This window comes from Emys orbicularis, chromosome 10, assembly GCF_028017835.1.
Source record: "Emys orbicularis isolate rEmyOrb1 chromosome 10, rEmyOrb1.hap1, whole genome shotgun sequence".
NCBI classification, from domain to species: domain Eukaryota; kingdom Metazoa; phylum Chordata; order Testudines; family Emydidae; genus Emys; species Emys orbicularis.
The window spans coordinates 45,613,447-45,628,309 of record NC_088692.1 but is presented as its reverse complement, the minus strand read 5'-3'; the positions used below and the strand labels follow the sequence as shown (position 1 = coordinate 45,628,309).

The following is a 14,863-nucleotide window of genomic DNA, read 5'->3' as shown; positions in this document are numbered from 1 at the left end:
AGGGGACCTCAGAAGGTCATCTAATCCAACCCCCTGCTCAAAGCAGGACCAATCCCCAACTAATTTGTCAAGCCTGACCTTAAAAACCTCTAAGGAAGGAGATTCCACCACCTCCCTAGGTAACCCATTCCAGTGCTTCACCACCCTCCTAGTGAAAAAGTTTTGCCTAATATCCAATCTAAACCTCCCCCACTGCAACTTGAGACCATTGCTCCTTGTTCTGTCATCTGGTACCACTGAGAACAGTCTAGATCCATCCTCTTTGGAACCTCCCTTCAGGCAGTTGAAAGCAGCTATCAAATCCTCATTCTTCTCTTCTGCAGACTAACGGAGCACAGCAACACTGCCCCATCAGGTTTACCAAGGGTGATCCAATCTCCACCTGAAATTGCCGTGGGGAATTTGGGAAGGTGGGCTTTGGCCAGGACCCCAGGGCTCAGCCCCCTGACCCTGTGAAAAGGGCCTCGGGATGATCTCTGATGGCCAGGAATGCTCAGGACCTCACTTTTACATGTCCTAGCATCTGCACCAGCATGGTGCTTCTGTGAGGCCAGGAAGCCTCCTAGAAAAGAGGCTTCACTGAGCATCTGGTACCCTCTGCTCCTCCCTAGAGGAACTGATTATGCCCACTTGTAATGATGCCCCTGCCTGGGTCCTCTGGCCAAAGGACTGAGGAATCTAGATCAGGAGCCCTCACGGCTTGAGCTAAAGGCCCAGGCTGGAACAGACTCTGAAATCTGGATAGCAACTGGACAGGTCCAAAGCCCAACCCTGTTACCGTCAGTTGCCCATTACAGGCCAAAGCTAGCCAAGGCTGTGACGGGGCATGTCTAGCACAAGCGGGGGGTTCCTCACTTCCATTCATTGAGGGCCAGCCAGATCCTCTTCTCCAGGCAAGCGGTGGCGGGGTTGCTGTTTGAAGGTGTCCCGTCGGCTCAGGTACCCAGCCCTGAGGGAAGCCCGCTGTGTGCTCTCAGCAGCACTGCATGCGCTCTCTCCTTGGGAGCGATGGCTGTTTCCAAAGAGGCAGTCCCTGGCTTGGGTTCATAGTCAGCTGGTTGTGGGAGGCTCAAGTGCAGGGCATCCTGGGAAATGTAGTACCAAATGGCTAGCAGACCTGGAGAATAGGGGCTCGAGAGTGGGGATTCTGGGAACTGGCTTGCCTAGAAAAGACAGCTGCCCAGCTGTCCTTTAGCCAGAGAGCAGTGATCATTCCCACTGCCAGCCATGGGTCCATGTGAGTCGTGGGCGTCATCACCTCCGGTCTCAGCGTCAGCTTCTGGGGGGTGATGGGGTACTTCTTTTGGATTCCTACTTTCCTGCAGGAGTCCAGTGGGGACCTAATGCTTAGCATAGGGAAATCCGCAGCTGGCTTAGACAGCCCGGCCCCAGTTGTTCTAGGGTTGGCTGCTGCACAATGCACTCATAGATTCATACACTTTAAGGTCAGAAGGGACCATCGTGATCATCTAGTCCAGGGGTCGGCAACCTTTCAGAAGTGGTGTGCCGAGTCTTCATTTATTCACTCTAATTTAAGGTTTCGCGTGCCGGTAATACATTTTAACGTTTTTAGACGGTCTCTTTCTCTAAGTCTATAATATATAACTAAACTATTGTGGTATGTAAAGTAAATAAGGCTTTTAAAATGTTTAAGAAGCTTCATTTAAAATTAAATTAAAATGCAGAGCCCCCCGGACCAGTGGCCAGGACCCGGGCAGTGTGAGTGCCACTGAAAATCAGCTCGCGTGCCGCCTTCGGCACACATGCCATAGGTTGCCTACCCCTGATCTAGTCTGACCTCCTGCACATCGCAGGCCACAGAACCTCACCCCCCCACACACGGACTCCAATAATAGACCCACAACCTCTGGCTGAGTTACTGACATCCTCAAATCATGGTTTAGAAACTTCAAGTTACAGAAAACCCACCATTTACACTAGGTTAAACCTGTAAGTGACTCACACCCCAGGCTGCAGAAGGAGGAAAAAGACCTCCAAGGTCTCTTGCCAATCTGCCCTGAGGGAAAATTCCTTCCCGATCCTAAATATGGAGATCAGTTAGACCCTGAGCAAGTGGGCAAGACCCACCAGACAAATACCTGGGAAAGAATTCCCTATAGTAACTCATAGCCCTCCCCATGTACTGTCCCGTCTCTAGCCATTGGGGATTTTTGTTATTGGCGCGTGTGGAGTGGCTCCTTGGGAGCCAGTCCTGCAGGCACAAGTTACAGCAGCCCCAAGGATGCTCTAATTAGTGCTACAGGCAGGTAAAATTGCAGGGGAGGGGGTGGACCTGTGCATGCTCCACTCCGTGTGCACTAAGCATTCTCTAGTGCACATGGGCTCTGACCCAGGGCTTAGGGTAACATCTTTAGACTCCTCTTCCTTTAACCCTGTGCTGTCTGGCTACTTCTACAGCCCCTTCACCCCACCAACATGGCTTTATCCGGCTCACACCCTGCAAGGTCAGAAATATTTATTATCCCCATTTTTCACAGATGGGGATCCAAGGGCTGGAGAGAACTAACTGACTTGCCTAACAGGCAGGAAGCCTGCGGCAGAAGCTGGACTCAAACCCAGATCTGTGTCCCTCTCCTGTGACCCACAAGGCCATCCTGCCTCTCCTGAAGCCTGGGCATGACCCAGACGGGAGAGCACCACCTGCCACTTCCTGGAGCGTCAGGGGTTTTTCCACCAAGGTCTCCCAGCCAAGCAGTGACCATGTCTGACCCTGTTGAGCAGCCAAGATACAAGTAGACCGACGTAGAAGCATGTCCAGAGTCACCATTGGCGGGGGGGAGAGAGGGGACAGCTGAAGCTAATGAAGCATCCTGGCTTTGAAAAGAGACTGGAACTGCGGGAACTGCAGAGCCCTTGCTCGGGGCAGGGGCAGCTCGCAGAGACCCCATGGCCGCCCCTGCACCTAGGGGTCGGACATGCTGGCTGCTTCCAGGAGCCGTGCGGAGCCCAGGCAGGCAGGGAGCCTGCCTTAGCCCCAGTGTGCCACTGACTGGACTTTTAGCGGCCTGATGAGTAGTACCAGAGCTGCCCTGGTCCCTTTTCTACCGGGCGTTCCAGTCGAAAACCAGACACCTGGCAACCCTACCAGTGACTTACACAGGGAGCCTAAGGCTGGGGGTGGAAATTGCCAGCTTACAGAGGAAAAGAGTGGGGCTCTCAGAGCCCGGAGTGGGGCGCTTGTTTTGACAGCAGCAGTGGGCACAGACAAGGCTCCCTCCAGGCAGTAGCGATTCATCCTGTACCTCTTGGGTAAACCCAACAGTGCCACATTCCTCCTCCCCCGCTCTTTGTAGTGTCCAGAGTTGTCTCCGGGGTGAGGGGAGCCAGTCCCCTCCAAACAAGGCAGGATATTGGCTGCTCAACACCCTGCTGCTCATAAATGGAGTGTCTGACTCCACCCTCCACTGCACAGGCATCCCCACAGCCCCGCCCCGCATGCACTGGGCTCTGCAGGACCCTAGGATGTTGCCAACTCCTGGTCAGGGATCTGGAGGGCCTGCCCCCTGGACATTACACAGACCTTTCCCACCTCCTAGCCACAACCTGCAGTCTTTGGAAAGTGAGGTCCCATTGGCTGACACTAACTTCCTTCACTAACTTCCTGCCTTTGGGAGATGGCTTTACTTTGGGTTACCAAAACACATGCCCAAGCCCCTCCTACCAAATCCCACCTGTGGAAGTAGAAAAAGAACTGATAGGAATTTAAAGGGGATTTCATATTCAAACAGCCCCCTTATGTAAGCAAAAGTCAGGCTAGCTGTAACCCTAATAACACAAGATTTGTAAAAGCAAGAATTGTGTAAGGCGAGTGGAAAAAAACTGTATGAAAAGTTGTTGTGACCTTGTGTTAAATAAGTATGAAATGTAGACTATAGTCTAAATTGTTGAGAAAAATAAAATATCAAGAGGACATATGTATAAACAAAATGCAGCTGTGGCCCATTATTGTATGTAACAAAAGGTATAAATGCTTGCTGTAATTGTTTACCTGAAGAGAGACCTGTTCTGCTCTCTCCCTCCACGCAATTGCTAAAAAAAAGTAAAGTATCTGACTTGCTGCACCCAACCTAGAAGTAAGAACTCTGTTTTTCTCCGACACACCCCTTAGCCCAAGTCACGCCCCTTCCTTCCAGATGACACCCTGAGGGAATTCCCTCTTGGTTGCTGGGACGCTGGGCAAATTGGGATTACAGTCTCTGTCCCCGCCCCCTCTCCTGGATCCTACAGGTGCTCCCTTCTTCAGCATTCTGCCACACACGTTTCTAGTCCGAACCCTTGTATATCTGTGCAATAAAGATGGAAGAACACATGTTGCTTGCTGCAAGTTGTCTCTGTTATAGCATGTGTTTAGTTTATGGGAGGGTTACTGTGAAGGCAGCGGAATAGTCAGCAGCCAGTCTAACCAAAATTTGTGTTCTGTGGGGTGAAGAGGAACTGGAGGGAGAGGACTGGATGCGTGTGGGGTGGGGGATGACAGGGAGAGTGGCTGTGGAGGGGGCAGGACATGGGCCTGGGTGGTAGGCAAGCCTTGGATTGGTTGTTTGAGGGAGTCTGTATCTTACTAGTCTCTGCAGGAGGAGGGGAGGCAAGTATCTACTTCCTGATCTCGGGGCAGATGAATGCGGTGTCTCCAAAAAGGCATAGTACAGAGGTTTGGAACTGAAAGCACAAGGACCGTGACCACTGAGGGAAAAGAACTATCTGCACTGGTAGGGCTGCCAATGCCAACGTGTGGGTTCAGGGCAATTCCTGGATCCTGAGGTTGCAGAAGTTTGCAGGAGAGCAAGGAGAACACCACGGCATGGGGATTGCTGACCGCAGGCTGATTTGGGTGGCGAGAGGTAGCCCGCGTTGTCCTCACGTTCAGCCCACTCTGCAGTGTCTAAGGAGGTTGTGATCTACCCGCCATTGTGGTAATTCACTCAGGCAGAAATGACCTGGCCCTTATTCCCGGTGTGCCCTTCCTACAACGTATGAGAGCAGCTGTAGACGGCATCAGAGATTTGCGCCCAGGAGCTGTGATACTTTTCTCGGAATTGGCTGTGCCCAGGCAGTCTCAACTCAGCCTTCTTCCAGCATGGTCCCAACAAGCCCTGTCAACACCCTGCCCTCTCCACACTTGCTGAAATGTGCCAGCTCTTCCCCTTTTCTCAACACCCAGTCACGCCCCCCACACCGGATTCCATCAAACACTATTAAAGGACAACATAAAATGGTTGCCCATGCCACTCGCCCGCTCTTCCCCTGGAGCGGGCAGTGACCGACGGGAATCACTGCCTGTTTGGTACAGGAGTGTTTGTGCTGTGAGGACATAGGGGGGTTGTGACAGGGTTGTGACTGTGATCTGAGGGGAGATCCATGTTTTCCACCCCCTCCTGTGTGAGGAAAGGGAAGGGGAGCATGTACAGCAGGGGTAGGCAACCTATGGCATGCGTGCCGAAGGCGGCATGCGAGCTGATTTTCAGTGGCACTCACACTGCCCAGATCCTGGCCACCGGTCCGGGGGGCTCTGCATTTTAATTTAATTTTAAATGAAGCTTCTTAAACATTTTAAAAACCTTATTTACTTTACATACAACAATAGTTTAGTTATATATTATAGACTTATAGAAAGAGACCTTCTAAAACCGTTAAAATGTATTACTGGCACGCGAAACCTTAAATTAGAATGAATAAATGAAGACTCAGCACACCACTTCTGAAAGGTTGCCGACCCCTGGTGTACAGGATGCACCATGTCTGTGCAGAATTGCCTGGGTTATGGCGGTTGCAGGGCATGTCTTTGATTCCAAAGGATCCTGCCAGCCGTGAGGTGGAACATGAGAGGATGCTAATGCTTTAATGATGGTTAGGTGATGGTGTTCTGACAGTACACATAAGGGAGTTGTACAAGGCTGTGAAGTGCTTCTGAAATTGAATCCATGGGGACACTTTCTGGGGCCGTGGCTAAGTGTGTGAGTGTATCCTGGACCAAGCAGGCCTGCCTACTGCCTCCACTGGCACTCCTAACCCCCTGCCTGCACCTGGAGTGTACCCGCAGCATCCCCCCTAGCTACTGCCCACTCCAGGGGAACACAGAGAAGGTGGGGTGGGCAGCCTCTTGGGGTTTTCTATTTCCCTTTTGCCCTTGACTAGTGTCTAATGGAGTCCTGTGGGTGAGTGAACAGGCTATGAAAGGAGGGGAAGAGTTTGTATATTTCAACAATGATGCGGCTGGCAGTGTGAAGGTGTGTGCATTAACAGGTCTGAAAGGGGGCAGTTAAGGTTGTCGGGGCGAGCTTAACGCTTTTCGGACATTTGAGTTTTGCTCAGCTCAGCATTCAGCAGGGACGACCAATCACTAAGCAAACAGAACTCTGTGCTAAGGTTGTTTTCTGCCATTGAATTTCAGATCAGACCCATACTCCAAACAAGACACCTATTACCTCCACCTATACTCAGACAAGCTGTGTCACCTCCCCAGCATGTTTTGCTGCCTAGAGAGAAATTAGCAAGCACTGACATGGCCCAGAACGTCACTCAGGGCGATGTCCACTCCAGAGCTGGGCAAACTAGAAGAAAGGAAAGCAAGGGGCTGTCAGTGCCCCAGGCCTGCTTGGGCAAGGAAGGAGGGTTCATAGGCCTAGGGGAGATCTCCTGAGCATCCTATGGGTCCCCAGCGCTCAGTGAATAGCTGCTGTGCTCACCACCCCTCATTAGCACAGCTAATGTAGCAGCTACAGAGAGGCCCAGCAGGGGTCCATGCAGCTTGATGCAGCATTAGCTCCAGCTCAGAGATCCTTGGGGGCAGCAACAGAGCTGCTAAGAGGCTGCTCCCCACCCCACCCCATACTGCTAGCCCAGCCCTGACCTTGGTATCCAGGGGAGCCTCCACCTCCCAGAGAAACTTCTACTGGGTTGGAGGAAGGTGGGAAGATGCCACCAAACTGGCACTGCTCCCCACAGGTGACCTCCAGGGTTGCTCCCCCCAGATGGGCCCCCAGGGCTGATCCCCCTAGATCTGTCTCCTCTACTAAGGAAGCAGAGAGGCTGATCCAGCCTTGGCCGTCTGTATTGTCTGTACATCTAGGTACGCTGGCAGCACACACCCTCTCTCAGGGAGCATGAGTGCTGCAGCTACTCTGGTATCTAGTGTCCATGCACTCCTTCCCGTGGTGGGTGGGGGGATATTGCTCGGCATTACACCCATGCCACTGGAGCTTTGTCATCAGTGGCTCACACAGCATTCCCCAGCGGGTGCTGTGTATCACACAGACCTTCCCAGACTCTCCAGGGAGCTGGTAACCAGGGAGACCATGTCACCGTAACCTCTTCTCCCTCAGCAAGCCGAGCCACTGGAAAGAGAAAGGTTCCCTACCTCCACAAGCCAAGAGGGCAGCCAGCCCATCCCTGCCCCTCTGCCTGGCCCGCGGGGCTGAGAATGCTTCAGGCAGCTAGACTCTGGTTCTCTGGCCATTTCTCATCTTCCTACAGCCTTGCCTCTCCTTTTCTTTCTCTCCCAGCAGGCCACTAGCAAAGACCAGCAGCGGCTGTTCTGTCAGGCAATGGATGTGACACTGTAGTAACCCAATGTCCAGACCACGATGGCTGGCTGGTGACGTCAGCATGAGCTGAGCTGATGGGTCTCAGGCCAGGTCCTAGTGGTCTCATGAGAGCTGGCACCAGCTGGCCCCCCTGGCTGAGAGTCACCAAGGAGTGACTGTGATGTGGAGAGCGAGCTCCCCTCTCACCGGAGCAGTGTCGCACATTGGTGGGCAATCTGGGAGGATGCTTACCCTGCAGTCGCCCATGCAGTCCCTGTTCTATGGACAAACATACAGTAGCATAGCTGGGGGAGAGCGGGGGAAGCGGCCGCTCCCCCACTGAGCACAAGTGGCGCCTTGTCAATTTCCTGGCGCCTTTGTACTCACCCAGGGGAGTGATTAAAAAAAAAAGGCACCACCTGCTGCAGCGCTTTTATTTTACTCACCCGGCGGCGCTCCGGGTCTTCAGCGGCATTTTGGTGGCGGGACGTTCAGTGCCGCCGAAGACACCCAAAGCGAGTGAAGGGCCCGCCGCCGAAGACCCGGAGCATCACCGGGTGAGTAAAAGCGCCGCAGCGGGTGGCGCCTTTTTTTTTTTTATTGCTCTCCCTGTTCCCTCCACCTGGCTACACCACTGTAAACATATCCCCATGGCTGGCAATCCAAGGCCTCTTTCCCAGCATAACCTTTATTTGACTCCGAAAGCGCTCTACCGAGGAAGCTCTCCATGCATCAGAAGAAGGACTCTGCCGAGGAGCCAGGCTGGGGTGCCCTTATAGGACAGGGTCACCCCACATCTCAGGAGAACAAAACCCATCTCGGCCACGTCCTCTCAGCTCCTCAGATGGGCACAAAGGCATTTCAGGGGCCAGACTCCAGCTTGGTTTGCATTGTGTATGCTAATTCTGCAAGGAAGGGCTTTGATGTGCCTCTAACCACGGGGGATTGGGAAGAGGGAGCCTTGCGTGGGTTAGTTTATCATCAGAGACCAGTAAGCCCCACAGAGGTCAATGGGCTTTGGACTAGGCCCCTCAAGAAAGACGACATTTTCCCAGCTGTCTCTGATCAGGAGCGTGAATTGTGACTGTCTACTGCAGCATCTATTTGCTGAACACTCCCAAAGTTGTTGTGCCTGGCACCAGTAAACTTGCACTGCAGTGGTCCCCAGAGGCAGCTGCATTTCAGTGGTGGGCAAAGGCAAAGAAATAAACAACTCTTTGTGTCCCCAGAGGCAGTGTGTAACGCACCATGCACCAATTCTTCCCTGCAAAAGGCACTATGTACCAATACAGGGGATTGGACGTTGTTGGTATTAATTACTATAATCCACAGGAAGAAAGCGCAATCTACGTTGGTGCAGATCGTGTGTGTGTGTGGTCTCCCTGGCCCTGTGTCTTCGTGCTGAAAGGAGCAAAACTGGTGCTGCCGGTTATTTCCTTCTCTTCACAGCTCCTTTTCTTCTTTCTTTAGACATTTTGATTCACTTTCTCCAGCCTCCGTCAGCTCTGTCACCAAATCTGGGTCCAGAGGCTACATTTCAATAGCACATTTCAATTCAGTCACCAAAAAAATCCTGAAGGAGACTGAAGGAAGAGCCCAAATCTCAGCAGTGACACTGTACGGAAAAATTGTCAATGAAGGAAGGAGCAAGGAGGGGCAGTGCAGATGTCAGATCAAAGAGTGAAGGGGGTAGAGAAAGGAAAAGTAAGAAGAGGGAAAAAATGAAAGAAAGCGAAAATGAAGGGATAGCAATTCTGGGGAATTCAGAGGGCTTTGCTGTTTATGAGACATCATTTGTGCCCCAGATTTTTGTTTCAGAGGGTTATTGTGATGGGAAATACTCGGGGATGATGGACAGTACTTAGTGCTGCAGGGGAAGGGTTTGCAAAACTATTCCAGGAAAGGTTTGATTGGTATTTTAAATTTAAAGGGGGAAAGGAGTGCAAGCAGAAATCTTGTCCTTATGGGTCAAGCCTAGTCCAGCTGAGCTCCTTCCAGTGCTGAGTGCTAAGAAAACACTCTAGATAGATAGATAGATAGATAGATAGATAGATAGATAGATAGATAGATAGATAGATAGATAGATAGATTAGAGAATGTAGCCACCTTCTGCTACACTACACATTTATTATTTTATTTTCAGGACTAAATTACAAGGCTGAATTTCGACATCTTTTCACCTAATCTCTTTGGGACTAATTCTGATCCTCTTAGTAGCATTTTCCTCAGTAATTCCTATTGATTGTAAAGGGGTTATTCCTGGGGAGAGGTGCTACTCAGTGTGAGAAAGAGAACTAGTTTCTGGCCCTGTCAATATCACATGCTTTGGTTTGTGAATCAAAAATGAAACTAGTGTAAGATTTGTCAATATGGTGAGCTCCTACTCACATGAGTAACTCTGTCATAGTCATGTGAGTAAATGCTTGTTGTTATGTATAAGGATTGCACAATTTAACCTGCACTGTTTATATCTCTGGCTGGCAAAATTGTCAGCACAATTTGCCCAGCCCAGGCCCAAATCTATTTACCCCATCTTTATTATGCTGATGAAATGAATGAATGATATTTCACTAGGATTTCACAAAAAGAATTAGCCAAAGCAAGCAGGAAAGAAGAATTTTGCCAGGCTCCTTGAACGCTGTATACATAATCACCCATCTTTCTCTTCCAATTATTTTATTAGGTCATATTCAAAGCTTCTTAAAGTGATATTAAAACAGCAGCAAAACAGTTTCCCTTCAAAAAAAAGTAAATATTTAATGAATGAAATTGACATTGATGCATTTTTAATATTGGCACAATTAAATCTGCCAGATGATTAAGTATTAATAACTCTTAATAAGTGCAATCAACTTGCCTTCAAATAGAATGAATTCAGGAGTGGAGCAATGCAAGGAGTGTTGCCATCAGTCTGCAATGGGATAGACAACAGCAATTTGGGGCGGACAATTTGTTCTGTTTGTTTAACAATCTTTAAACTTCCTTTATGTGTAATGTATTTACTCTCCTGTGTAAGGCAGGGATATTACGTGCACTCGCACAAATTATCTTTTGGCATTTTAGAAAAGTTGCTGATATAAAATTGAAAATATCCAACTAAAGCTGTTTAGCTACTAGCCATTTATGTCCCTTTCCTATCAGCTGTCTGCATTTACAATATTTACCATTTCAAACCAACTCAGCATTCTCCTCAGGGGGGAGGGGAGTTTACATGAATGTATCTATCTATCTATCTATCTAATCATCCTGAAATGCCTGGTAGAAGTTCTGAGTGCACACACACGAGCTAGCTCCACTCCAAAGCTTAAAAAGTAAAGAGGGATGACATTTTAATTAGATGAGTGTCTCAAATTAAATGGCATTTTTTCAGCATGATATTTAAAGTTGCACAAGTCTGATTATTTTCGTGGCTTGGGGAAGGGTTTTCCAGAAGATAGATAGATGGATGGATGTGAAAGAAAGAAAGAAAGAAAGAAAGAAAGAAAGAAAGAAAGAAAGAAAGAAAGAAAGAAATGTATTCACTTTTTGTATTGAAATGTCAACTGGCCCTGCCTTGTTAGCATTAGATGTGTAAACCAGACCTAGGAAAGCACACAGAGAAATTTGGGACGCTCAGTAACAGACTTGAGAACTAAAGAGTTAAAATGGCCAGACAGTTGCCAGCTGTGGAACAGTCATCTATCTATCATGTTAAAGACTAAGTTTCATTTTGGCTTCCTAGAAACTCCAGAGAATACCTCTTGCTACCTGCATCCTGGAGTCTCATTTTATGTCTTGGAAACCATTCTGTTCTTTCCATCTGGGAGAGACATAACCTCCCATGTACCAGTTCTGTGCTTCCCCCCCCTGTTTCAGTCATCTTGTGCCTCTACCTGAACTGGGGCTCAGCATTATATAAACCCCTCATCTCAGGAATCCTACCTGGGAAATATTGGAAATCAAGGAGTAATGCGCTCACACATGCTACAGGGTATTAACTCCTAATTCTGCAAAGGAAAAAGCAATCAGGATTACAAGGCCTCTGGTTTGTATTCAGCAGGGGAGCTTTTCAAAACAGCCATCCGAGGAAAAGTTGCAAAGGCATAGGGTGATTTTGTTATTGTAGATGTTTGGGGAGGGGCAGTTTTGAGAATGGGGGACAATGATCTAAGCTCCCTTTTGGTCAGGTTGTTCTGAAATTTACCAGCTTTCATTACTCCTCTCCCTTGAAAAGAATCCCTCTGACGAGCAGAGAATATTCCATGACACATTTAAAGCTAAACCAAGATTTTGAAACACAAGTAGGGAATCTGTTATCAAACAGAGTCAGATTTGGATCCTCTGCTTTTTACAACTCAAGAGGGAGTGCCTTACTTCTTTATTCCTTTTAAAAATATAAACCAGAGTATTTGTTAAGGACCTAGCTGGGATGGATGGAGAACATTTATTGTATTACAAATCAGAGCATTTACCTAGAGGCAAACTGAGTCTGCTTCCCTCGCCTAGCTCTTTGGCTGCTGCTACTCAGTTGGTTTACCCCTTTGCTTTTTGCATGCTGCTACTTTCACAACAGTTGCAAGAAGTCACCCAACAGGTAATCCTTTCCAGGACTGCTTCCCCCCGACTTTCGACATTCAGCGAGGTTACCAGCTGCCAGTTGATGACACACACCATTTTCCCCTGCAAAATGTTGTTCCTCAACTGCAGTATAAGCCCAGCCATAAACACCCCATTATTATTATTTAAAGGGATCAAGGGGTTTTATTCTCTATTTTGAAGTGATTTTCTCTCCAGCTAGAAACCAAACTGAAAAGCTGCACCCTCCGCGGGCACGAAAATATTGATTTCTAAACACAAACACAATTTTTTGTCACTAATTTAAATCACTAGACAAAGAGGGAGAGGTAGGCAACTCCCAGTGCCTAGCACCCATCCATGCTTGAACCAGACCACTCCTGGCAAATGTGGCAAACCGAGCAGTTACTGATGGCACACACATGGGGCTCAGCCCCACAAGGATGGGGTGGTGGTGGATGTATAACCAGGCTCCCTGCTCTTCATCAGACCCAACTTTACCCTCCCCATGGCTAAGAGCCCGGCAATCTGGGGGCAGGTAAAGCGGGGCTGGGTGGGCGATTGGGGGGGGGGAGGGCTCTGGGTGCAGGTGTGGATGCTGGGGGCCAGATCCTCTCCCCCTTGCACACACTGGGCCTGGGGAGCTAGCGGGCTTCGGAAGCTGGGTGCACGGTGCAGGTGGGGGAGCTGGGGCAGTTGCAGCAGGGCTGGGTGGGCAATCTGGGAGGCTCTGGGGCTAGGTGCACGGTGCAGGCGGGGGCTGGGGCCGGGCCCCTCTCCCCCCAGCAGCCGGCCCTTTGTTGCTTGGGGCCGGGGTCAGGGCCGGGGCCCGGGGGCGCCCCTACCTTTGTGCATGCCGGTGAACCTGTCCTTCAGCACCGTGAGCTCGTAGATCTTGCCGAACTCCTCGAAGAGGGGCTTGAGGTCCCCCTCCTCCAGGTTGCGGGGGATCTGCCCCACGAACAGCTTGATGGCATCGTGGTCCTTCATGGCGATGCCGGCCGGGCCGGGGCTCAGTCCGTTCATCCTGGCGGCGCTGTCCGCGGTGCTGAGCGCGGCACCGCCGCTGCCCGTGGCCATGCTCCCACGGCCGGCCGCGCTCCTGCTCCGCGCGCGGGGCCGCCTCTGCGCGCCCCTCCGCGCCCCGCTCGCGCCTGCCCCCCGGCCGGATGACGTCAGCCGGCTAGCCCGCCACGAGACGCAATGTTTTAGCATAATGAGGCAGCGGGAGCCAATCAGAGGGGGCAGCCGGCAGCGGGACAGGGGCTGGGAGACAACCCCCCTCCCCGCCCCCGTGCCAGCCCCGCTCCCCCGTGCACGGGGCTGGGGGTGCCAGGGGTGCGGCGGGGAGGGAGCTGCGGAGGGGCAGGGCGGGGTGAGGGGTGCACCAGCCTGCTCCGTGGAGCTGGCACCGGGCGCCGGAGCCGTTCCGAGAGCAAAGGGGGGAGGGGGACAGGGAGCTACTATTGCAGCAGATGCATGAGCGGCTCAGCGGGCGGGCAGGGGGGAGCCGGGGCAGAGGCCGGAGGCAGAGGCCCTGCAAACGAAGAGTTTGGGGAGCTGAGCAGAGAGTAAATGCCAAGGCGGTGGGAGGGGAGCAGTGCCAGCCCTGTGGGTGCTGTGCCCCAGGAGCAGACACCAGAGGCTAGAGCAAGGGGCAGCACCCAGCACAACGCACATCCCTTGGACTCAGCCAAGCTGCCAGCCTCTTTCCTTCCCGGTAGAGCATTTGTGTGTTTTCAGACAGCCGGCAGCAAAAAAAAAAGGGGGGGGGGGCGCACCCCTGGCTAGAAGTGGTTTCCATCACCTACAGGGCACAGTTTGGTTCACTGGCTCTCAGCACCCTGGCTATACAGATTGTTCCAGCCCCCCTGCAGAAGGGGAAGCTTTGTGCAATCAGAAGAAGGATCTCTCCAGCTGCTCATGAACTGACAACTTTAGGGTCTGTCAGACAGAAACAGCTGCATTTTAACAAGGGGTGTAAGGGGACAGAACACAACAGAAATGTCTTATTGAATCCCACTCTCTCATCAGATGTGTTACGGTTAGGTGTCTGTCCAATATCAGATTAGATAGATAGATAGATTAGATAGAGGGGGTGTATGGGGATAGATAGATAGATTAGATAGATGATCGATCTTCCATTGACTTCAATGGAATTTAGGAACGTAAATACCTTTGTGGATTTTAGCCTATGTTGTTTTTAACATAAATACACTGGCTGGGAGCAGAATGGGAGTTGTCATGGCGAATATTATGTTAAACAAGCCAGGGTAGAAGCCTAGCAAGCCGAAGGCACTTAAGATTTCAGCACACTCTTTGCAGTCTCATCCAGTAGCCCTGGAGGAACTGAAAGGCCAGTTGAAAGGGAACATGTAACTGGGAAACTCGCTGGGCCTGTAAAAAAACTCTCAACCCAGGAGGGAGCTTTGAGGGCAGCTGAGTTCCTCCCGCATCCCCGGGGCATGGCCCTCAGAGCTTAGGGGCAGGGCTCTGCATGTGGGGGTGGAAGGAGCTGGGATCTCAGATCACACTTCCCCCTGAGTTCACACTGCCCTGAGTGGAGGATGATGGGGAGGGAGATTGGGTTTGTCTAACAGTGTGTGGAGGGAAAGCACCCTCATCCTGCAAAATGAGATCTCAGAACTCAGGCCCTCTCCCCACACCCAGTGGGGGGCAAACACAGTGGGAGTGAGATTCCATTTGCATAATTCCCATCCCTTCAACCTCCCCTGCTCGTGCTAGTATCCCATGGGCACTGGAGG

The 14,863-nt window shown here is 51.0% G+C and overlaps 1 protein-coding gene across 50 annotated transcripts in view; it reads right to left on the bottom strand.

Annotated features, from left to right (window-relative positions):
* The window catches only part of CELF6 (CUGBP Elav-like family member 6), a 203,894-nt gene extending 190,752 nt beyond the window's left edge, over window positions 1–13,142 (bottom strand). For 47 of the 50 annotated variants that reach the window (XM_065412072.1, XM_065412070.1, XM_065412098.1 and 44 more), the window contains exon 1: window positions 12,944–13,124. In XM_065412072.1, the coding sequence (XP_065268144.1) occupies window positions 12,944–13,124 (181 nt within the window). Of the gene's footprint in view, window positions 1–12,943 lie in introns of all 50 variants that reach the window. The other 3 variants (XM_065412113.1, XM_065412114.1, XM_065412077.1) reach the window with 2 other exon arrangements.
* Between the last annotated feature and the right edge of the window lie 1,721 nt (window positions 13,143–14,863).